The sequence below is a fragment of the Cataglyphis hispanica genome, chromosome 20 (assembly GCF_021464435.1).
Source record: "Cataglyphis hispanica isolate Lineage 1 chromosome 20, ULB_Chis1_1.0, whole genome shotgun sequence".
Taxonomy (NCBI): domain Eukaryota; kingdom Metazoa; phylum Arthropoda; class Insecta; order Hymenoptera; family Formicidae; genus Cataglyphis; species Cataglyphis hispanica.
The window spans coordinates 1,105,680-1,131,859 of record NC_065973.1 but is presented as its reverse complement, the minus strand read 5'-3'; the positions used below and the strand labels follow the sequence as shown (position 1 = coordinate 1,131,859).

At 39.8% G+C, this 26,180-nt stretch overlaps 1 protein-coding gene across 1 annotated transcript; it reads left to right on the top strand.

Annotated features, from left to right (window-relative positions):
* Window positions 1-25,795, top strand: LOC126856942 (homeobox protein Hox-A10). Its single transcript, XM_050605972.1, has 3 exons — window positions 1-2,257; window positions 18,041-18,269; window positions 23,775-25,795. The coding sequence occupies exons 1-3, from the start codon at window positions 1,495-1,497 to the stop codon at window positions 24,019-24,021; spliced, it is 1,239 nt and encodes a 412-aa protein (XP_050461929.1). The 5' UTR covers window positions 1-1,494; the 3' UTR covers window positions 24,022-25,795.
* The last annotated feature ends 385 nt before the right edge of the window (window positions 25,796-26,180 follow it).

The following is a 26,180-nucleotide window of genomic DNA, read 5'->3' as shown; positions in this document are numbered from 1 at the left end:
AAAGAAGAGAGAGAGAGAGAGAGAGAGAGAGAGAAAGAGAAAAGAAGAGGGCGAGAGAGGGTAGTAAGAATATTCTCCGTAATTAAGTCCCGCCACTTCCTCGACTCGATGCGGTGCGCGGTGCGAGATAGTGAAAGAGAAGGAGATAGCTAAAAGGACTATCCATGGAGAACGCGGCAGGAGAAGAAACGCGAAGAAAAGAAGCGGCAGAGCGAGCGAGAGAAGGAGGCGAAAAAAAGGAGGCACGACGATCGAGCAATAAATAATATAGGGGAAAAAGGCGATCGCGCCTGCAACATTCTGCTCAAATGTTAAATAGGTATCAATTTAACAACGACCAATGCACGAGTCCGTGGGCGTAGAGAGTCGTTCCCGGATTGGTTGTACCAACCAACAGTGGGCGAGGCTACCGAGGAAACCGGGTGCCGGGAGTCGGCGACGCATCTCGTCGTTCTGGTAGGGATAAACCATCTGGCTTCACCGGTGCCCTCACAACGTCTGGTCTCTCTCGACGCGACCGATTCGGATTCACGTACTCGCCGGCGTTCCGGTTAAGCCACCGAGGACTCGGAGTTTCGTTGACGAAACGGAGAACTCGTTCTCCTCTCTCGCTATTTGGATGATCGCGCGAACGTGGCCTGTTATGTTTTCATAAAGTGCGAGAGTCCTTCGCCGCGTGCGGTCTTTCGTTCAGTGTGTTCCCGAGAAGTTAATTTTTCGACTCTGAGACTGAGACCTGTCAAGACTCGGGCTTATCGTTAGTGCGAGGTCGTGCGTTTTCCGGGAAGAAAAAAATTGTCTCGGTACGATTTTCGATCGACAAAGTGATCTACGAAAGAACAAAGATATTTCTTTTCTTTGTCCAAAATGACAGAGAGACCAGCTTCGAAAGAGACCCGTTGGTTTCCGATACGCGTTATGGAAAAGAGACGTGATTCAAGAATGGATTTTAGTTTCTGAAGATAGAGTTGATGTATCGACACAGAATTATTGTTTATGTGTCAAAAAGAATTAATGGCTGATCGAGTCAGTGAGCGAAATCAGTGAAACTCGCACTTGGAATGTAGCATCTCAAACTGGTTAAAAAAAAGTGAAGAGAAAAAGACGGTGAATTTCAGGGAGAAATGAATATATTCGGTAAGTTTTTCCGTCCTGTGTATATAAATGGTACCAGCATCGGTATACATACGTAGAAACAAAATGGCCGCCGCTCGACGTGAAATTTATGAGGTGGTCCAGATCAAATTCGTTGTGCGATAAATTTAAATGTTCGTCGAACTCTTGAATCCATTGTAATCTAGTCCTCTCGAAAAAAAAATTCTCTCCGGATTAATTTTCTCCATTGACATTTCATCGTTCGTTCCCACGAGTTATCGCTTCGCAAATTGTGAACTACGTGACAACTCCCGATGAAGACACCCGGTATTTGAAACGTAAATATTTTCACGGAAGCCGATACGAAGCGCCGAGTTCTCGCGAAGAGAAGGAGAGACCATGTCGGAACACGGCGATAGCGACGTGGACGCGACGGAGGAAATCAACGTGGACGATTCGGATTCTCGTAGCTGCAGTCCGCGAAATTACGCGAGCCACGACGGTCGCCACGTGTCCCAGGAGACGTCCGAATGCTCCACTTCGCCGCCCCCGAGCCAAACCGGCGCGAGAACGCTGCCGAATGACTCTTCCCGAAGCCACCCGTTCAGCATAAGTCGTCTGCTGGGCGAGAGCGGCGTTCGAAACCCTCCGAAGAGCCCATCCTCGGAAGAGCCGGACAGCGACAAGGAGAGGAAATGGTCCTGGGAAGAAGGGAATAATAACAATAACAACAATAATCAGTCTCTGAGCGGCGTCCTGGACGATGGCAGGCGGTCCTGGGGCCACGACGCCGAGGAGAAATTGTCGGAGAAAGATGACGATGACAGCACGCCCGAAACTCGCGCCAACTCGTCATCCTCGTCCGTTCATTGCGCCTCGGCGGCGGACCTCCTCGCCCCCTTCCGGCTCTTCCCTACCGGTACCAATCTCATCTACACCGGCGGCGGGGTCATAAGGGTACCGGCGCATCGGCCGCCGGGAGCGAACGGCGCGCCGTCCGGCGCTCTCCCTGCACAGGCCCTCATACCACCCTGGAGCCTGCAGGCCCTACAACACAGTCAGCAACAGGCAGCGGCGGCGGGTCTCCACAGGGCGAGTCTCTTGGCGAACCTCGCCGCGCATCCCCTGCAACCGCATCCGCATCTCAAGGATAGACTAGCAGGTATATAGTACATAAGGTAATTTAGTGACATTTCGACACTGTGTGCTCTAAGGGATAATTTTTTGGACTGACTAATCATATATATATATATATATATATATATATATATATATATATATATATTGCATGAAAATTGAAGATAAGCGTGTTATTATATAAAAAAATTGATATTGCGAAAAGTATCATCTCAGTCAGCAAACAAATCTCGCGAATATTTCTATTTTAAGCAAATAATTCGATTATCGAAGCTCTTCGATAATTCCTCAATAATTCTTAAAAAAGATACGCCCATTGTCTTCCATCAATTATTTTCTCGTTTCTCAGAATTAAATTCGCAAATTTAAATTAAATTAATATTAATGTAAATTTAACAGTGCGTATGTGGGGGAGAAAATTTTTCTCATCTGATTAATGTGCGTTTAATTTCAAACGTTATAGGTGCGAAATAAGACTTTCGTACATTGATTATTATTATATATATTTCTACTTCGGACTGTTAATATTGTTGCGTGAGTCATATCTTGATTTTGAAACGAGATGCCGTATCGAGTAAATGATGTTTTAGATATTTTCGAGAGAGTAGCAAGAGAAAAAATTGAATTTAAATATTTCGTTCCAGTAGAGAGTTCTCGAATTCATGTAATTACAAAATGATATTTCGATATCATCTTTCGATTTTCATTAATTTATCATAATGCGCAAAACAGCGACCTTTTAAATAGAGAATAAATATCTTAATTTTTAATGAAGTCTAAAGTAGCATCGAGCCTTTATTAGATTCTTACACACAGCTGGTAATTTAAAAATAAATCTTGAAAACATATTGGATAGCTTAAAAATATGATGATTTAACAAAAAATATATATCTAATGAAAAATACATATTCTCTCTCTCTCTCTCTCTCTCTCTCTCTCTCTCTCTCTCTCTCTCTTTCTCTATCAACAGTTATTTAAATATCAGGTTTGCATAAATGTATAATTTGCATAATTATATTCTACGGTATCTTGGTAGAAAAAGATATTAGCTATTAAACACTGTTTAAAACATTAATTGGTTTACTTATCTCTCTTGCCATTACGAATTGTTATTATACTATTTTGGCGAGATAACGATCGCACATATTCGATGCTCCATCGAATATGTGTCTCATTTACATGATGCAGAAGGAACAGATGATTTATGCAATTAGTGACATTGTCAGATATTATTAATTCCCGGCGTTATATCCTAGGGGATTGAACCGGCCGCTCGATAGAATCGAGTGACGAAATATAAAGCGACGAGAGGAGTTCCCGGTTGGCATCGCCGATCACCGATGTCAATTCCTCTAATTGGGATGAGTATATCTTTAGACCCGGCGAGCCCGGGCTAGAGAGAGGCGTGGGTCTCTCTACTTGGTATCATTACTGCGCTTCGCGACACTGCTAACCGTATATATAGAGGATATATCAATTATGTATTAGCGGCGAATTATTCACTCGCGCCGTCGTCGCGATCAGAGCCCGGTACGAAATCGTCGAAGACACCGAGTGACACTTTAATGGTGTGCGGACAAGCCGAAGTCGTCACATTACGTTACGTCTCTCGCTTCGCCCGCTCGAATAACCCTTTTTCGTCTCTTTGACTTGGGTGATCCTGCTGGCAATCTCTAATCTTAATTCTTATTCGGCGATATATTACGGCTACAAGGAAAAGTGCTTTGAACTCTAAATTAGAATTTTAATCTGATGCAAATATGACGCAAAGTATCAGTTATATCTTGTCACGCAACATAAGCAATAAAAATGCAACAGTTTTCATATAACATACGTACAATTTATAAACGCGATAAAGTTATGAAAAAAAAAAAAAACCTTTTCTGTTACTCGGAGTGCCTCATGTTTCACCGCGTGCTTTCAAGATATCCGTAATTTGCGAAAGCAATTTAAACTCGCAATACATATCTGTCTCTTTTCCTCTTAGAAAGTATAATTTTAATTTGCTTTAATCGGGAGAAAGAGAGAAAGAGAGAGAGAGAGAGAGGAATACGATACGGGGAAATGTTGCTGCGCCGAGGGATCATTACGGGCGCGATCATTGCACGCGGGTAAAGGGACGTAAAAGTGCAAAATGTTAAAATGCAGGTACGTGCAAAATACATAATTAACGTTTACATTCTCTCGAATGCGCCGTCTTTTTCGTGCGGGTAATGAAACCCGCTATTACTCGCGTGGCGTGAGTGAAATGTATTTATGCGTACGAGCAACATTACTCTCCCGTCCGATTATTTTGTTCGAAGTACGCTTAATGCCTGCCAAAGAGAGAGGGTATCGACACGCAATGAAACAAAATAATTCTTCAAATATACTATATGTTTCTATATATAATTCCATGCGAATGTCGATCGCGACATAATATAATTTTTGCAGTGACACTTGGGAATCATCCTGGATTTCGCGAATTTTTTTTTCACCATAGATATCGTAAAAACCAATCGCAAAGCCTTTTCGAAAAATATGGCAATTCCATTACTTTTTGCTTAAGGAGATTTAAGATTATAAGAGAGAAAGCACATTTAAGATATTTTCTTAAAAAACGCGCATATTAATACATGCATAATGTACATGATAGGAGCAGTTTTTTTAGTGGAAATGAATTGATCGATATACGTGCTTGTGAAGTATTGTAATTAAGAAATAATGCATGCATATATACTTTGAATAATTAAAACCGTTTATTTACCGCGATCGCTCGGAGCGAAAATGCTAATTGCGTTTGTGCTGCCATTTATTTAGCATATTACGGCATCGGATAAGGTGTTTCGGTCGGATCGATCGCGGCGCACAAATTCCGAATGTGATTTAATTCACATTCGGAAATATATAAGAGCGCATAACGTTTCGCTTGACGAGCGAACGGTAACTATTATGTCGTTATTTGCTTTGTGTCTCGATTATTTCCAACCAGCTGTCATTTTGACACTGAAATGACATCCGATTAGGCTCCGAAGGAGGGAGCCGGGGACTCTGGAAATACCGCGTTGCGACATAAATTCAAAATAATTATAAATAGAGACATTACTTGCTCGATTCTTTTCAACATTATCACAGGATTTTTACGTTCGCATCCCGATCTCTGCAGTTTCAATGCGACGTGCGAATTCGAAAAGGATTTTTGATTCATTGATCGAAATAAAAATTGGACATAACTATCGCGAAATCAGGTTGCAATTTATGTTCAGAGAAACAATCTTGTCGACTTGACATAATCGTCTCGCTCTGATTGTAAGCCAAATAGCTCTTCGAGCTGTCTAGTCATCAGCGTAGCACGAAACAAGCTAAATAGACGAAGGAATTGTACTGTTTTTAGTGTTTCAAATTTATCCAGTTCAACATTAATCGATGTGACTGTAGCGATATATAAAACATTTATTTTTCTTATTATTAGTCCATCTTGGCTTAATCAATAGTAGAATGCACGTAATTGGAAAATAAGTGATACATAAACGGAATAGATAATTTACATATACAATGTTCATAATAATAGTGCACTTAGAGATGATTCAACTCGCGTAAAGTGATGCAAGATAAGAATCTTTATCTAGTTTTTGCATATTAGTTTTTATTATCTCAGATTGACATGTATCTTATTAGGATTGTGTGTTCAACAAACGACAAGAATTTAATATACCATGTGTACAACTTTGTTATCGATATTGTCATTTGTTTGGACACTAATATTTATAATACTCGATAACTTTTTCTGAAAATATTGTATTTTTATGGGGAGATTAGGGAACTACGCCAATGAAACTGGCAGAATGCGCTCGTCGTTGAAAGTGGGCTCGAACGATTCTACGAATGCTTCGCGAAACCACACTCCGCGATACTTCTCCTCGCAAAAATGCACTTTGAAGATTGTAATAACTTATGCAGTCCTTGCAAAAAATAGCAAATTTCACAAAAATCTTGTATTTAACACATATGTGACTAAATTCTTATTTTGGAAAAATATATGTAACCCGTTAACGGTACGAAAGAAATTTACTTTTGAGAATACTATTTCATGTCGCCAATGAAATTGACATGACATATCGAGATCTCACGGAAGGTAAGATTATTTCAGCAGAATGCTTTCTATTTCCGGTAAATCGACGCTTTATTGACTACCGATCAAATGAAACTCGAGGAAAATCGAGAGCGGGTCGCGAAATCCTATTAAAAACAAATATAACAGCGTCAATAATGCAAAGATCAAGCTAGTATGTGAAATGACACTTATTAAAATTCACATTCATCTTATCCAAAAAGCACACACTATACGCAAAAATATATAATCAGTAAATAATTTTTTTTTGATAGAATTCCAATATTCGGAAATATAAGAAACGAAAACTGCATCAAAAGCTATTAATAACAAACTAATACATAAATTACTTAAATTTTGAAAAATATGCAGTATAATTGCGATGATTATCGGACTGATTTTTAAAATGACACTAGAGCGCATTCTCGACTAAAATCGACAGTATATCATCTCAATTGTTTAGCTCTCGGCTAACTTGGATCGGTTTCTAATTGAACTCTTCAATTGTAATTACCATGCAACGTCAGAACGGGCCCGATGATGATCCTCGGGCGATGAGTCTGCGGACCCGAGCTTGAAACTGCCGGGCCCGCAACAGTAATTTTCTACAATGTAAGTTCTCTCTACGCGGACAGAGAGAGAGAGAGAGAGAGAAAGAGACGTTCAATAATAATTAGGCCTTCGCACCTTTACGTCCACATATTACTTCTCTGATTTACGCCCTTCTGGGAAATGATTACCGAACAATGGCACGGGGCGCGGCGAATTCGTTTTAAAAAGTTCCCTTTTTTTTTTTTGCGAACGAACAAGATCGGTTTCCCTTACGTAACGATCGCGATGTACATTTAAAACGATATTGGTACGCGTATAAAAAATCCTCAGTGCGTTCTCTGGTCCACAAAGAATCCTTTGAACCATCATCGTCCGGTGTCGACTCCGAGGCGAGCTATCCTGCGAGAGAAAGAGAAGACGAGCTCTTCTTCTCAACTTCGGAAAGTTAGCTTATACGACTGGCAACAACACACGAAGATACAGAAAACGGCGCGATGTGTCGATACGCCTCGGGCCCAAAGATAAGCGGATACCGGGAACAGAGAAAAAAGGCATCGCGTGACCGAAACCTGAAAACCAGAATCCGTCGATGCCGCTGCGGCCAGCGCGGCATCTTCGCCGGTGAAATTGTACGAATGTATACATATTCATATAATATATATGTGTGTGTGTGTGTGTGTGTGTGTATACGTCCATTGGCGAATGTGTATATAAATGAATTAAGTGTTACATGTATATAGAGATGCGGTAGCTCGCAAAACCCGCAATTTCTAATATTTCGGCGATTCCCGGGGCTATACTTGCCACATACTCCCGCACGAGCGTGCTTCAATGAAATATAAAAAATTATGGGTTACTTAAAAAGGCGTTGATATATACGTGCTCGTTTTGTTCTCGATTCGACGGCGAATTCGGTGGCCGCGGACGGTAGCAGCGCGGTAGATACGAATTATTACGTAATTAGGAGCCTGTTTATTAGCTACTTAGAAATTGGAAATTTGGAGATCGGATATATCGAGAAACGGTGGCGAGGCTCAAGGTCGGGTGCTACCAATCGAGGATCGAAACGGTGGATCATCTTGCATGCGGCACTGGACTGTGCGGTTTACGATAGCTTATAGAATGTGTGTGTGTGTATATATTATATATCCATGAATTCGAAATTCCTTGCGCCGATTTCTATTGGTGAACGACCGACGTGCGCGGAAAAATGTTTCCCGGTATTGTTGTTGTAATTTTCATTCGCACCAAGAACTGTGATTACGCTGTACTATTTAGTGCGCTTAGATACGCATTTAATTTTTCGGATCGCTTCTGGCGGAAACGTAACACGGCAGGCAATTGACCTCTATGGTAGACGATTCACGACAATCCGCTCCCAGATTATCAAGCTATTCAACGATATACACGCGCAGAGAATCTATCGATATAAAATAAAATAAAATAAAATAAAATGTTCATCAAAAAATAATAATAAAATATGTTATAGTAATATGATAACAAGTAAATTAATATAAATTTATAAAATATGTATTTTTAAAAATATATTGCACAGATATTGTCTTCTCGAAAATATCGATCTAATTATCCGATTCAATATTCGATTTGCAACTCGGCAATTTGAAAATTCTTTTTATCTATTAACAGGAAAAAGTTAATAACGGAATTGAATTATTCTGGATGTTCCGGAAAAGTTAATTTGTTATTTGTGACGAAAGTTTTGTTAATAATAAATTAATACACAAATTACTTAAATTTTGAGAACGCAAAAGTATGCAGCACAATTATTCCTATAGTATTTCATATTTTTTATTAAAGTTGCATATTTTATTTTCATTAAAATAAGAAAAAAATTTCAAAAACGGAAATATGTATTCGTGATTGAAAGAAATCATAATCGCAATAAATGATGCGTGTAAAATGTAATTGCATTCGCGGTTATATAACAGTAAAATCAAGGCAAGGCACTTCTTATTGTAACCGCGCAAAGTATTTCGTCAATAATTTTTGATGATTATAATTTCCAGTTAGACACATAAATACGTAATTGAATTATTTCATTATTTCATTGAATTATTTACCCCTCTTAATCATTTTTTCTTAAATTATTTCAATTAAATATATTACATTTCTCTTCCTCTCCCTCTATCTCTATCTCTATCTATCCACGAAATTACTCGTTAAGTCCAATAGACCTTAATAGAATCAGATGTAATACGGTATACGTAGAGACGTTTGAACATTCTGAGAGGAATGAGAAAAGGAGGAGGAGGAGAGGCAGGGGAACACCGCAAGGAGAGCACGTATGCGAATTTGGGCGCGAGCGGGTTTCCGTAGAAACGATAATTATTCAGGCTGGCATTACGTAGTAATTAATCTGGAGGCAGATTAGAGCCGAGCAACAGTGCGGGCCAACGGTGGGCGTTGACTGATCGAGTTAGCGTCCAGAGTTAGGGATTTCGCTGGGCGAGCTTGGCAGCCCCCGTAAGGTCAGGCGCGCTCGTCCATCATCGCTCTCGTTGCTCTCGCGTTCGCTGGTCGCGGCGAATCGACCTCCCCCATTGCCCAACAACGGCGCGGGGAAGTTATATAATTAACGTGACTTCAGTTTAATTTCGCTGTAGACAATTAGCGCGTAGAATCGCGAGCGAATCGATCGAAACGGTTTCGATTTAGAATCGAGAATCGAATCGGATTTACGAGGTGGCAATGAGCCGTAGCAGATACAAATTTCGACGTCTTTCCTATCCAATTTAAAGGACGCTTCATATTCTGCTAAATCACTTGCCAATCTAAATAATTAATTTATTTTGCACACGTTTCACAATTTCTTTCTTTTTTTTTTTATTTAGTTTTATTTTAATTATGAATTTTTTGTGTATTTTCTTTTTTTATGCATCTTCTTTTTATATACCTCGTTTTTTCTTCATTTATACGTAATATTCTTTTAATATTTCCTTTTTTTCTCCGCGTTATTTTTATTATAATACTTTTTATTTTATCTTATTGAGACTCTATATTCTACTAATTAATGAAATTAATATATTTCTACAGAGTACAATATAAAATATTATTACTATATTCCGATTCTAAGCAACTCTTTGAAAGTCTTGTAATAGGCTCCGTTATGCTTGTAACAATTCATCGCTCTCGACACCGGCTGTATATTTACAAAGAAACGCGATTCGAACGGGGGATACTCGCGCGTGCAAAACGCGATATTTTCAAACGAGGGTGGGTCAATTGATTGACCGGCCACTTGCAACAAAGCGAGCCGGTATTCTCTCGCGTGCGAGATATACGAGAAATCGGCCGGAATCTGCCCTCCTGTCGATCGAGCATCCCCGGAGACTTTCGCGGCGGGGAAAATAGACGCGGGGCGGCGGCGAATCTTTTGACCGGCATTTTCGGTACGTGGAAAAAACGCCGGGTCGCGCGTTGACGATATTTTATCGCGAAAACAGGACGGGCGGGTGGGCCGCCACCGGGACGTTACGGTTTCCGGCATATCATTCGCGATTTTTTTCCAGTCCCCGGAGAAATCGGCGGGATTTGCCGTCGGGTCTTCGCCGGCACGTCAGAGCGAATTTCGGTAAACCTTGATCGCGCCCGTGTCGCTCGCCATAACGTATGGATGTGACTGACGAATCCGCCACGAATCTCCCATATTTCCTCCAACGCCTACAGCAATCGCGCTCATTTAATTAACCGTGACGAGCATGTGAAAGCATTTATAAACGAGATATTAAGTCTGAGATTGTGAATTTATAAGATTCTTCAAAATAATAGCATCAAGTAAAATGAGAATTATAATAAAATGGCTTGTCTAAAAATGATAATTAACGGGCTGTTGAATCGATGAAACGTACGAAATACTTGCCTCTATACGCGCATGCGAGAATGCGGGACAACTTATGTACGCTGCGATTTACGATACATTTAGAATGTATATGATAGCCCGCGTTTCTCTCTTACTTCAGGATTACTTAAAATAATACAGAGAATCTTCGGTCTTGTTTAGAACACGGGGGAGAACGTATTAGGTTCTCGTGACATGCGAATAAATACTCAAGGAAAACAAGAAAGTAAATATGTATTGAAAAATATATAAACATAAATATATATAAAATGACAGTTTTCTCCAATTATATTTAGAATATTAATGCCAAGTGTGTTGTATTTGGTCAGGTTTAAAGACAGGACAGTTAAGGATTAAGAATAACGAGATTTAGGCGCGTTTTTGACTGCGGCGAATTCTCTGAAACCTCTCGTAAAACTCAACTCTAAAAATATTCGGCCGCGGATTAAACGTTCCGTAGCGGAAAAGCAGACGCATGAGAACCACTGGCAAATACCCATAGGCTAAAGATATTGAGTTTTATCGCGAACACGTGCGAGAGCTTGCTTAATTTTATGCGATTTTTTATCGACGCCTCGTAATATCGATAATGTAAGGCACCGCCGTTTTTACCTCTCGCTCCTCCGTTTACCACCCAGGTCGAAGGGGGCTGAAGAGAGGGAGGAGGGGATCAAGTTATAGAGTTTGAGAAATGATTGGTGCTCGCGACTCTCTCACACATCTCCCTTTTTCGATCGACGCGAGTGAGACGAGCCCCCCCTTCCCCGTGCGTTCTAAAGTTTTCGACATTACGTAACGATCGGTTAATTAAATCTTTAGGCGTAAATTTTATCGAATATCGGACGATCTCGTCTTAGCATCGTAAAGTGTGTGTAAAACACACCGAAACAAAATCATTAATCTCATCAAAGTCATTAAGTTTAGTGAAAAATTCTGTCGTTCTTGAATATATTTTTATCACATTTGCACATTGATTATATGTATTGAATTATGTTATGAATAATCTATCGGAATAAATAGACGCGAGATGAGAATGATACGAAAGATTAAGAAGCGTGGCAAGGAGGGTTGCATGTCGCGGTTTTCTTCATCGCATCTTGCTGTTAGGAAAATATGCCAGAAAGCGAGATGTATCTTTCACGAAAATTTTTCTTCCCGCGACAAATCCATTTCTTTAATCTTTCCCGAAGACCGAGGGAGTAAAATTTGAAAAAAGATTGTAATACTCTTTACGTTTCTTACGGCATTTTATCTTAAACAATTTTCACGATTGGAATCGCATCGAATTCACATTTCAAGGGAAACGTTTAGTTTTCATTCCCCTTGCCTTTCATCCTTTCTAATTAATAAAGTTCTAACAAAGTACCAGCACTTCCATTACCGTACTTATCCTTTGCTTACAACGCTCCGCCGCGATTCCTCGAACGGCTTTAATTAAAGAATGTCTAATTTCATCTCAGAGGCGTACAACCAGCATACTTGCTGCTGAAAATATTCTGATTATTCTTATCCGATAGAAGTCGCGTGCGAGTAAACGAATCACAATTTTTATTCTATTCTTTTCATCAAAATCCAACGATAACTAAACTTGTATCAATCCTCATTAATCTCTTGGCAGAAAAATACATTTCTCCGAGGCAAGTGTGCCGAAAAATAGAAAAAGGAAACCAAATGTGGCAAGCAATTTGAGCATACGGGAAGCGTGTCTAAGACGGTGATATTAGGCGAGGGAGAAACGTAATTTTATAGAATGGAATATGCTTTCTACGAAGCCGTTTAGTGCCCTTTAGCTGTCTGCTATGTCGGTTCAATTACACCCTGTCGGCGGTGCGTGCATATGCACGTACGTATATAAACATACACATTGTATATAAACATACACGTTGTATATATCGACGTTGTATTTTCTAAATATGTGCAGATTTCGCAATGATAGAAGCCTGGCAATACTTTTAGTAAATCTCTCATAAAGATTCAGCTACGAACAGGGTTGCTGAAATTGCATGTTCAGAGACTCTAGATGCTATTATCCTCAGCGAGCGCGATATCTCCCGACGTGTTTTGCATCCTTATTTTATTTATGGATTCTATCAAGTTTACAACTTTGCGTTCGCGAAGGGACAAACAACTTAACGAAATAATTATTGAGCTTCTGAGGAAAAAGTCATTCGCACTTTTCAATTATTTTTTTTTCTATTTTTCATTATATTTTAATTAAGCACGATAGAAAAGAGAAGGAGGGGGGGGGGGAGTTTGAGGGAGGTTGTATACACAACCCATTGAATAAAGATAATAAAAATAAATTTGATAGAAGCAGAAACTGTCGATGCTACTTTATGCGTGTAAATTAGAGTAAAACAGAATAATTACTGAATAAAGGAAAAAAGTAATGTCTATTAAAATAAAGAGTTTTTTGTTTATGAACTGTGAAAAAACGATGTTCGAAAACTATTAACTTGAGAAGTAAAGAGGATAAACAGTGCCTCGCAGGATTATCTGCGAGAGGATTAAGAGGGTTCGGGTCGAGGTTTGGCGACAAGTGCCTGGAGCGCGAAATACAGAGAGGAGAGGAATCTTCTCCTTTTCAACGACTTCGACCGCGGTTGCCGGTGGAATCCGCGTTGCGAGCAGAAAAACAATTTACTTTGAAGGCCGCAAACTCCATTACCAGGCAGAACGTGCTCAAAGCATAATGACTTTCTCTAGGTTCGCCGCTGCGACAGCGACCTGCAATTGCATCACCAAATGATTTCAGGCCTCTGCTCTCTTTCTCGGTCGCGGGAGGAACCGTCATCGTCAAAGGTTATGCTACAAGCTCAGTAGGTCACCGAAGACGAAATCGTTTGCGCGTATCGTGCAAAATCTTTATTAGAGTTTCTCCATTTTTTTTCACTCGCTGCTTCCCGCGCTCGAAAGCTTGTAGAGATTTTTCGATGCGATTATCATCTCGAAAAAACGAGCTATATTTTCGAGATTACTTTATATTATTTATATTATTTCAATAGCTTGGAACTCGGGACACGCAGATATACAAGGAGATGACGCATACGATATTTTTACAGTCATAAATTTTGTGAATGATGAGAATCAATCGGCGAAGAGATTGATCATCAACATTCAGAATTTTTTAACACGATCCCGTATAATTCCATATCAATGTAATTAAAATTGCCGTGGATTAATCAACGCGCGCAATGAATATTTTGATGATTTAATGAATCAGTTTACAAAAATGACGGATTCCCCAACGTATTAATTATACAGATAAGACGAGCGATAATTGTAGCGCAAGGGTTTATATGATAAGAGATAGAGATTAGAGACAGATCGGCGTTTTTGCTTGACAAATATATAAAGTTGACGAAATCCTAACGCGAACTGAAAATACATCGATGACTTTTGCTTGGAATCTGTGTGCGTGCGTGTTTATTTACTTTGATGATTTTGTGGCGCCGTGCCGCCATCTTGTTTTTACGACTACCTCGGACTTGCCCTTATATTAGTCTTCTGTGATGAGCAAAATCTTTTCGCGATATTCCTTATTTGATACGAAAATCATTAGCTAATCTTTAGTTTGAATTTCTACTTCAATTGACATTTGAATTATCAAAACGAGAGCGATCACTAGATTTTGTGATAATAATAAAAATATTGAATATGTCTTTATACATAAGTAACTTAACATAAGAGTTTTTTACGCATGAAATGCAGACTTTGCAAACTATTATACTGAAGAAAATTACTTATAATTGCTATTAAAATATATACTCTCTGTTATGCGAAATTTGATATTTTGTATAATTTCCAATTTAATTTTGAAAGCTTATATTTTTCGATATAAAGTAGAGAAACTAGCTTTTGATTTATAAGCAATATTTCAATACCTAATGGCAATAAGATATTTCAATGTTTTATTTCTAAACAATATCAGATATAATATTAGTTATCTTTATTATATATTTGTGTTTTCTATTTCTTTTGTTACATAATAAACAAAAACACTTTGTATTATAATACTTTGTTCTGGATCATCTGGATCTTTTTTCTTTTTAAAATAAAAAAGTTTCTCTTTTTCAAAGTATCACCTCGATGGCAGTAATTTTTAGCGTCGGCTATCGACACAAAACTTCAACGGTAAAATATCTCCGAAGTTGCGCTTTAACCATTTGACAAATCTCTATAACTAAACCGCCGTTGAACACGCTAATGACTTCGTACGACGATATCGTTGGATACACGAAAGCGCGATCAAACACGAACCAATTTTAGGAAGACAAACAAAAATGTAATGCACGATTTTTTTTTCTTGACTCTATACTTTTCGAGAAACGAATCAACGTTATAAGCAAATTTCATTAATCCTTTAATAAAGATTTGCTTTCTAATACCTGGCGGTGCGACGCGAGTCCACGCCCACGTTTAAATGTCAGATTGGCAACAAGCGGCGCCTTAAACGCAGTTAATTAACAGGAATCGAGAGCGTTATCGTCAAACGCTGAGTTATGGCTGGCAGAGCGGAGCCTAATTGGTTTTACGAGACGGTCGCTTCTTCCCCTTTTCTCGATATCAAAAGTTCCCGGTCACTTTGGCGGAGGTCCTTCCTCTTCTTTGCCTCGTAACAAACGCCATTAATTAATTGTTCGTCATCGATCGTATGCGCTACTCCATAATAAACATCGTTATTCGTTGAGACGATCCTGTGTCCAGAGAAGCTCGCAAGATATCATCAATAAAAAGCAAGACAGGAGACATAAACGCCGCGTTTAACGTGTCAACGTGAAACACAAATAGCAGCTAAAAAAAATACTATGTTTATGAGAGTCAATGTACAGCAGATAACATTTCTCTTGATAACAATTATCGACGCAATATCCCTTTTTATTTTTTAATCTTTTAGTTATTTCCATATACCTTGATAGACAGAAGATTGATAATCGTTCCATTATCGCTCCTATTAAATATATATAAGCTCTCATTTTTATCAAAATATATTCCTATTTATGTTACCTTATTCATGCCATGAAAGTTTTGTCGGATCCTTTGCGAATCCTTGTACAGGCGTGTGTCTGACTATTCTGCGAAGGTAATTACGAGTTATAAGAAAGAGAGAGAGAGAGAGAGAGAGAGAGAGATAGAAAGAAACCGCGCCGGCATTAGTCTAGTACACGGCGATATTTAACGAAGTATAATAGCTACTACGCGATTATATCCTAATAAGCGCAAGAACGATGACGCAAGAGAATGTTTCGCGCGCGAGCGGGATAAGAATGTGAGAGGCCAATGAAGTGAGGTCGAAGCTCGCTGGAGCGAATTACGCGGGTGGTCGCCGCGGGAACAAAACCGAGAGAGCGAAATATGGTGCGGTCTGTTCTTTCTTGATGATGATGATGATGATGCTCGCCGTATCATCATAATTTGCGTGCCACTCGCACGTCGCCGACAACATATTGCGCGAGGCAATTGTGAGAAATCAATCGGGAATATTCCCGATGCGGTCTCTCGAATCATTTATCAATTGTAGTCATTATGTCGCGCGCGTATACGTGTTTGTGCGTACGCGCCTCGAAGCGTAATCGAGGATCGCCGATTACATGCCGTATAAATCATGCATTTCTCGCAAATCACGAGGAATCGAATGAAAATTCATCGGACGATGACTAATTGCAAATATTTTTTTATCCCCCTTCTCTCATTTCACTGAATAAACATTTAAGAATCTGTCAGAGGTATTATTTACGGATAGTTGATTGCTTTACAGGAGCGTGAGATATCTCGCGGTTTGTCCGATACACATTTTGACGTTTACGGATCGATAAGGAAAATCGCGAATCGACGCGTTAATGAGATTATTATCTGAATCGTTCGCGATGGCATCTATTTCTGGACAAAGGGCGGCGATAAAGGACAAACGAGTTAAAACCGGGATGGGAAAAGGGGGGCCGTGTAATAGGATAATATTCGCTCGATGGCCCTTTTACCCTTTATAACGATGATTCCTCGGTTTTGCAGACAAATTGTACGGGGAGGACGAACTGTATGGTCGATGAAACGCGAAAAGAGATATTCGGTCCATTCGTATATTTCTCGGCGAAAAATATCTCCTTTTTTTCGCTCGTTGATGTCGCTATCGCGTCAAAAAAAAAATGAAAGGAACATATCTCGATAGAATAGCCGACGTTCATTCGTGTATTCGTATAAATATGGCTTAAACGCACGCGATCCTCGGATCGAGTTTATGCGGAGGGGGGATGGAGGGGAAGAGGAAAGGGAGGGCCATAATGAGAGGGTACCTGGAGCATATTACTCGTGTTATTTAGCGGTAAATCAAAGTTCAAAATGTAGACCGTTATTGTACATGACGCTGACTATATCCCTCCGTTCTTCGCTTCGAAATTCGCATGGAAATAAGTAGTACGTCGACGATTGTTTCTTACAAATACGAGCTGCTTGTACGCAGACACGATTCCGTAATCCGCGACGAGAGATTACATTCCGGCGTTACTCGATTCTCTAATTAATTCGGCGAATAATTTGAAAGCTCATATACGGGTTGGGAATCGCACACAATGGCGGAAATGTTGATCGTCGAGCTGCAATCACTAAATTCGCTTTAACGAATTCTCCTCGGATATATACCGTGTTTTAATCCATTAGCAGCAGCCGAGGACGGCGATTTGCTCTCTGCGATACCCACGCGCAGGTTTGTTGCGTATCCGGTCTTTGGTATATCCTCGTGAAATTGGTAATATCGCGTACTTTCTCATTACATATGCAAATTCATTCGCTCGCACGCGGCATTTGTAGTGTAGTTACTCGCGCTCTATTACTTCGCTAAGGGAGATAAGTGCTTAATGACATCGATAGCCGCCTATCGGGGCGTAATAGAAGACAGAGCGAAGGGATATTAAGCGAGAGAGACGTTGGAGCGATGGTTCGACGAAGGTAAATTACGATATCGTCCGTCAAGAACTTTGTCCGTTCTATCGAACCATCGATTATATCACATTAATATCGTAATGACTCGGATACATGAATAATAAAACATCGGCGCATCTTTACGATGACATTTTTCGAGTTCGTTATTTCAAGTAAATTTCTCCCAGTCCATAGAGCGATCATCTTCCGTGTCACTTCAACTAGATTTCTTTAAACGTATCGACAACCTGTTCAATTGAAATTTAAACGCTCCTATATTTAGAATACCGTAAGGGACACGCGCTGACGTAATAGCGACAGAATATCGCCAGCAATGTAGGAAACGTCCGCTTATCAACTATTCTTTTTTCATTTTCTCTTTCCTGACGTAGTGGCCGGAGCATTTCCGAGGCGGATCGGTCATCCCTATCAGAACCGGACGCCGCCGAAGAGGAAGAAGCCGAGGACCAGCTTCACGAGGTTGCAGATCGCCGAGCTGGAGAAACGTTTTCACAAACAAAAGTACTTGGCGTCCGCCGAACGTGCGGCGTTGGCCAAGTCGCTGAAGATGACGGACGCGCAGGTGAAAACCTGGTTCCAAAACAGACGGACGAAATGGAGGTGAGTCGAGGCGATATTTTATATTGCGGCGACATTTGTTAACGACGATTTGTATAGAACGAGCGTTGTTTCCACGACGAATGAATTTTTCGGTCCGAGGGAGACGGGGGACGGGGGACGAGGAAGGGAAGGAAAACGCGAGCTGGAAACCGCGCTCGGAATGTTAATAGCGGGTTAGCCGCGGTCTGACGCGTATATCTGTAAACGCATTGGCAGTCAAATGTATTGGAGTCTCTTCAAGATAAGCGAGAACGAAAACACGTCATTTAGATAAAAAAAAGGGGGCGCAGGGGGCCCGCTTGTAGCGTGGGTCTCCGATACCGGGGGCGTCTCGACGGCGAGACGGCGGGCCCTGACGACATTCTCCGAAGGATTCTCTTTGTCTCTCTATCCTTCCTTCTCGTATATACGACATACCCGTCGCTCTCTTCTCCCTCCCTTCTCCTCGCCTGCGTCAGAATTTCTAAAATCGTCGTCGCGCTGTGGAGTCCTCGGATCGTTTTCTACGAAGTGCGCGTTGATAAAGCGATAAAAGTTCCTGCGGAGAGATTTCCGAGGGTTCACGATGATTCTTGAACGTCAACCGCGCCACGATCGGTCGATGGACCTTTTCAACGGATCGTTTCGACGTTATATTAGTCGTATGAGAAGGTTCGCTAAAAAATTAAATTTCGGCGAGTTTAAATTTTCCATGTCGCAAACACCGCGATAAAGATCGTTCCTTCGATATCTTCTCGAAAAATATCAAAGATTCTTTCAATTTTAACGTGCGCTATTTACACCGGTATTATCACTACGTGTGGCATGAAAAACGACGTGGCGTTAAAATATGAATATTTCTAATTTCGTTTGTGATAATTGTCTAATCGTGAGTCTCGAACAGACTTACAGTTACAGTCATTATTCAATTCTCCGATCTACTTTTGGTATGAAAGCGGCTTAAAATTATACAATGTAAAAACAGTTACTTTTATCTGTTAAAATATGCATCTTGAGTTGCGTGCGTTCTCGAACGCAGATTACAACAAAAATCAATTGATTCTATTCTTCTCTCTCTCTCTCCCTTTCTCTCTCCCTTCCTATCTTTTCTAATTTTCCTATCTTTTTTAATTTTCAATATTGCATAACTTAGTAATTGACATCTCGGTATTGAAAGGAAAACCGCAAGAACTTCTCGCAACAAGATCTATGTAATCTCTCCGATTACAGACGCAAGTTCCGAGACTTATCTCGTACATGACTCGTCTCATATGGAGACGAGCGAGAAGTTTTTTGTCGTCGCGAGAGAGGAGCAAGCGTGAAATTCAATTTAGAATCCGACGACATGCGTTATCTGTCTCAGTACGCTCGGGAACGTTATCGCCGTGACAGATACATTTGTCTAGAATGTTACGGCGAATTAACTTCACGTCGGAGTGACAAGTACATCATTTTTAATTAAAGACGCACGCACGACAGGGCAATCATGCGCGCGATCAATAACGCGTCACCGCGCGCGCGGAATTTTTCCTGTTCGCAAGTTTCGTTGCGGAAATATACGGAAACAAAAATCTCGGGAAGGGACATGACCGTCGGAAATGTTAGGGAAATTTTTGAAATTTATTTTTCTTTTTTATTCAATGAGAGAGTCTCTTTTTTCCTTTCAATTTACATTTTTTTAACAGGGTATCTACTTAAATGTTGTAAAAAAAAATTTTCTGAAAATTCACTAATCTTTCGGCATTTTTGTTGATTCAAACAAAGTTCTAGATAAAGAGAATAGTTTTAAAATTTTTTGATACTTTCTAAAATAAGTATTTTTTTATGCATTTCTATTGCTTTTCACGCATGCTTTTCACAAAGGAAAAACGCAGCGTCGCTAAAATGTCAAATGTTAGATTTGCAAATGTACTGAAAACAACTAAATAATTTTCGTAAGATAAACATTTTGCATAAGCATTTAAATTTTTTTCATCACTAAGTATTACAATAAAAAAATATGTACTGCATATTCAATATTGTAGTAAGACATTAAATATACAAATAGAGACAGATATATGTTTATAATATATTTTGAATACATAATTAATAACTTAGCTTATCGACGAAAAGATTGCCAATTGCTTACAATATAAAAATGTTATCACAGAGAATTTTTTTTAAATTCTCCAATAAAATTTTATTAAAAATTTTCCCAATAAAATATCATGAGAATTTCCTGACTTCTCCAAATATAAAAGAAAATTCCAGATTTTCCATGTTTTCCCAAAGCGTAGATGTCCTGTTTACATAGAGCAAAACTGGAGACAGCAGTTCGAGTTTGTCCGGCGAACAAAATCGTCGAGAAATTCGAAGAGGATGCGCCGCACTCTCGTCTTCCTCGGAGCGCGCATCTAACACGCGGAGCCTTAACGCGATGCGAGTGCGCGGTGCGGTCCGGCGTGCAGCTGCGTTTAAAGTAACGAGATGACTGTAGGCAGAGATGAGATAACTCGGCCTCAATAATTCAGATACCTAACAGCTTAGCCCTGTCCCGTACATAATGTAGTCTCTTCCCTCCCGTCGCGCGCGCACCCCGTCCGCCCCGTCTCCCCCTTCCTCACCGTCTCGCTTTGACTGCCAATCCTCCGCATTCCCCTCCCCCCCCTCCCCCTCTCCCTCCCTTTACTTCCCCCCGTCACCTCTTTCAGCCCCTCCGCGAGAGAGCTTCTTGGCTTTTAAACTGTCAAACGTTCTCGAATCCGTTGGCTGAATCGTTTCGATCTCTGCCGGGCCGGTTCGACCCCACCGATCTGCGTCGTTAAACATTCATCGGTTACAGTGTAGGATCAGGCCGGTAACCGTTCAAACACGACTCGCAGGCACGACGATATATCGCCCGCGTTTAATATAGCAGATAGAAAAATCAATCGGCATTATGCGCCGCGATTCGGGATGATTAGAGTTTCATTAGACTTGATCCGATTTGTATCTGTTTATTTTGCAAATTTTTATTACGATTAAAATAATTTACTCTTTTTCGACACGTTTGTAACATATATCTATATATCCCGCGAATAAATACAATTACATTGCACACACATTTTTATATATGAAATCCAATTCTGCTGCATGATTTCTGATAGTTCTCACTCAACTCGCATCAATTTTACATTTCATTGTCGCAAAAAATTTCAAAAGTGTCTTTGAGATATTAACTTTGACATAAAATTAAACATTGTTAAATTATAAAAATCTTCTACACCTTGAAATATTTCTCTTTAAACTTTTTTCAGTAATTGATGAAACGGAAATATTATGACGAATCGCGACGAGAAAAATATGACAGGTTAATTAGAGCGAAAGAATCGCGAGTTCTCTCATTCTGTCCGCGAATCGATCTTTACATCGGATTCCGAGAGCGTGCGCTAAAGTATAAAGATAAGAGTAATGTGTCCCAGGTTGCGAGAGAATATGGTTATGCCGGCCGCAGTGGATAGGGCGAGGCTGCGTCGAGGGGGCTGCAAAATGTAATCGGCACGGTGTCGTCAATTATTAATCGCTAACCGCGTTAATTACTTGCAGAGGCGTAGGTGCACCTGTCACTGCCGCAATGGCGTAGCCGCAATGGATTTCGGAGACGGGCGGCAGCGAGAGATTCAATTGCCACGAACGGCTGATAAAAGCGATAACGCGCGATAAATTCTCGCCCCATTTCTATTTTCAATGGTATTTTACTCTCTCGCGATGCGATACACTATTCGGATTGTTACTTATTCATTTGCCATGACAATACGCAATTATTAAACTCTGGAGCACCTCATGAGGGATGAATAAAGTAAACCCGGAGAAAGTTTAAAAATTTTGCCACGTATATAAGTAAAAAAATACTAAATGCTATACATTTTAATGTGAAAAGAATGCTATAATTTATTATTTATAGTAATAAAAGTTTTTATTATAATTGAAAGTATTTAATTTAATTTAATTTAAAAGTATTTATTATAATTTATAATAATAATAAAAGAATATTAAACTTCTATTATAGATGTTTGACAGAAATCAAGCATTCATGTGTGTTTTTTTTTAATACATTGAATGTTTAAATGTACAAATGTTATTTTACGCAAATTCTCGCAAATAAAAAGTAAAATACTTCGCGTTTCGTTTAGCGATATCACATACCCTCGTTAAGGTAATCGATTCGATAAACGAAGAGAGTCATAATATCAAAGTAGACGGAGGCTTGGAAGTACGTTCGACGACTTTCGGGAATCGGAAAGTAAATTTGGAAACGGCAAACAAGCGATCGCCGGGTACCACCGGGTAGCTCGTTAATACGTATCGGGCGAAGAAAATTACAGGAAGTTGTTTGTCGGATCGTGTTGCTCAACTCGCGGCCGAAAAAGGCGGGCAAAAAGAGGGTCAACGAGATAGTACCTGCGCCACGATAGGACGGAACGCGGCATAATTCGTAAGGAGGACACGGGCGTCCGCGCCACCGGTCTTTAGTGAGGTCCACGGGCATTACGCCAGGAGGAGAACCAGTTTTAGAAAATTATAACGATCGCGCGTTACACGAGCGATTGTGTTAGTTGTAGGGAAACGTCGGGATTAGCTCGCCGCCTCCCATCGGGTTCGTCCTGTCACGGAAGCTCGTTTCGTCAGAGTGATCGTCAAAACTGCAGCGTCTAGGCAAATCTTGGAATAGACGCGTTTATTCGTAACTTCTGGTGTGATTTAAGCAAAAAAAAAAAGAAATTATTCATTGACAAAAAAAAATTACATTAAATAAAAAATATAGTTTTCTTAACGAACACAAAGATGAAAAAAAATGTGCTATTCAGCATTACTTGGGCGATCGCGCGCGCAAGCTCTATCGACCTTACGAAACGAGTCGGCCATTTTGCGGCGTCCTAATAGACTTAGCGCTAGAAAACAGACATTGCGCGAGCCACCCTGCGGCAAGGTGGCTGCCGCTTCCCGCCATAGTGACGAATCGAATTAACTTTATTACATCCGTCTTCTGTTTTCCGCCCCAACGACCGCCACTCTATTTTCGCCCCGTTCCTTTACTCCGCCTCACTTCCTCTCACCGAGCATGCTCCGCGCAAGTCGCCCTTGTTTATTGTTAGTCCCGATGTTGTGCCAGGCATTAGTCGATTTACGTGTATATATTGATCAAAAATTAACAAAATAATAATTGAAATGGAAATATGTACGAAGGCTATTTCTATTACTGGATTATATAAATGATTAATAATGACACGTGACACATAATAATTTATTTATACGTTAATTAAACTCCTATCTAAATTATTAAGCTGAATTTACGAATCAAGAATATAAATATCTTGAATGTATTTCTCGCGCACTAATCGAATAATCTAAATCTTGCTTATAGTATCAAAGTTGATGATTAAAAATTGAAGTTAAACAAAAGGAGAAAAATTTGAAACCTGAAAAGGTAGATGATACATTTATCAAATCTCATTCTCATATGAAAAATTAATTAATCCGGAACAACGTCACTCGATCGTGTTGCAGGAGACAAACGGCGGAGGAGCGGGAAGCCGAGAGACAGGCCGCGAATCGGCTGATGCTGTCCCTTCAGGCCGAGGCTCTTGGTAAAGTAGCATACCCGACGACGGTGTCCGGGCATCCGGGTGGCGCGCCAGTGTCCAGCTTGGACAGCAGGCAACAGTCGTCGGCGACGGCATTGACCCATCCTGGGGTGGGCCAGTGGGCCTCCCCCTACGGTCCACCGCAGCCTCTCGCCGAGCCAATTTGCTGAAGCGCGACGATGAATCGGCAGAGTCTCGCCAAGTGAATCATTGCACCATCGTCTTCGTCGCATGCGTTGCGTTCGACGAAGATCAGATCGGAACGAGTCGGATATCAAACTCGCTCGTTCATCAATTTCGATCTATGTACATCCGTTCCTTCATTTGCTTCACGAGATTAGCGAATGGTGGGACACTCATTCGCTCATCGGCCGAGTAATGATAAGGTAACGATAGAAGAGATTCTTTTCATTTGTTTTTCTAGAATAGTTATACGAAACGTAGGCCATATTCTAGAGCATCGCCTTTCTTCTGCCTTACGATATTCAGGCGACAACCATGAACACGAACGTCCTAATGAGCACCGCGAAATCGAACATATGTACATTGCCTTACGCACCACGTATTCTCGGAGCTTGTTTAGCCGCAGCTCGAGATTTTGCCATATTATTGTCACGGTTTAAGCAATTAAGCAGCCGCGCGCAGTCGATACGACACGATAATCGTCCTGAATTTATCATGTACGAACAATCGGATCGCATTAAAAGCGTCCGTTCTTCCTCGCGAAATGAGATTGTCGCGATTAAGCCCGGTTGACGCGACACTATCGACACATACGTGTCTTAATTCGACGAAATAAAGCAGTGAGAGTCGGAAGAAATCCTCTCCGAATGTTATTTTTAGATCGCGTCAAATGAGTCCGAATGTTCCGATAATTTATTGATCTACTCGATCTTTTCTAAAGGGAAGCTGCACGTTATGTATCGCGTCGAGAGAAATTGTCGATTGCAAAAGCGAACACTAAGGTCCGTATTTACATCCTCATTTAACATCGCATTTCACGCTGGATAAATTCTAAATTCTTTATCGTAGATGTACACTAGCGAATAATCAGCTAAGAGAAATATTGTTGAGAGAATGAGAGAGGGGGATTTTTTTTTTTTTAATGAATACAAATATTTTTCCATCATAAAAATGTAAATACGGACCTAACGGAAGAGTTGACATGACATATCTTGTGTACATATTAGGCGCCATAGTTGTAATTAGACATTATATTATACTTGTACGATATGAAATATACTTGTATACGCAGAAAAAAAAAAAACGCTGTCGTGGACGGCGTACGTTTTCTTTGATTGTTATATGCGTCCTGTATATATTACTTTCTTCGCAACGCGCGACAAGAAATGCAATCAAGATTACATTATATCCCGGAATATTATTACGATATTATTATTACATATAAATATATATATATTATTACCCATACACACATTACACACACACACGCACATACACATACACATTACGATCATCGTCGTCGTCATATGATTAGGTATGTATATTTTTAAATTAAGAGTTCAGTCGTAATTATATTATTATAGCGAACGATGTGATGTTATGTAAGTACGTGTAACGTTGTATATACGAGAAAAAGAATTGAAATGCATATATAAAATGGTTTAACTGCTATACAATCTCCTCGCTATCTAATTATAACATCCTTGCGAGAATTACCGCGCCGACACTGATTGCGTGGGAAGAGCCCGGAATTACGTCTATTACCGCAGGAACAATTAGTAATAATAATTTCAGCATTAACTAAACAGGTAGCGATTTATTCCGTGATACATAGGTAGTCATCAATTTTAATGATTTCTTTAAATTCATCTATCTCGAGTTTTATCGATCGCAATAAATTTTATTTAAAAAAAATTGATAAGAAAGTAATCAACAAATGTTTTATATCAAAGTAATACTTTTAATAATTTTTTTCTTAGGATCAACATTTCTCAATGTAAAATTATATAATTTTTATTAAATAAATCGAGTATTGAGAAGTATTATATAATTATATAATTTTTATTAAGAGTATAACGAGTATCATAATTTTTATTAAGGGTGTAACGAGTATTATATAATTTTTATTAAATAAATCAAGTATTGAGAAATCGATACTTGAGGAGATAATTTATATACAATATACATTTTAATGTTCTGTGATACATATAAAATATAAAAATGTCTCGTAAAGTATAATCTACCTTAAAAAAAAAAAAAAATAGGATTGTGGTTAATGATCTTATTTTTTTGACAGGTACAGTTAGACGCAGCTGGAATGCGCACTTGCTTTTTTTTTTTAAAGATGCAATTATACGCTTTCCTT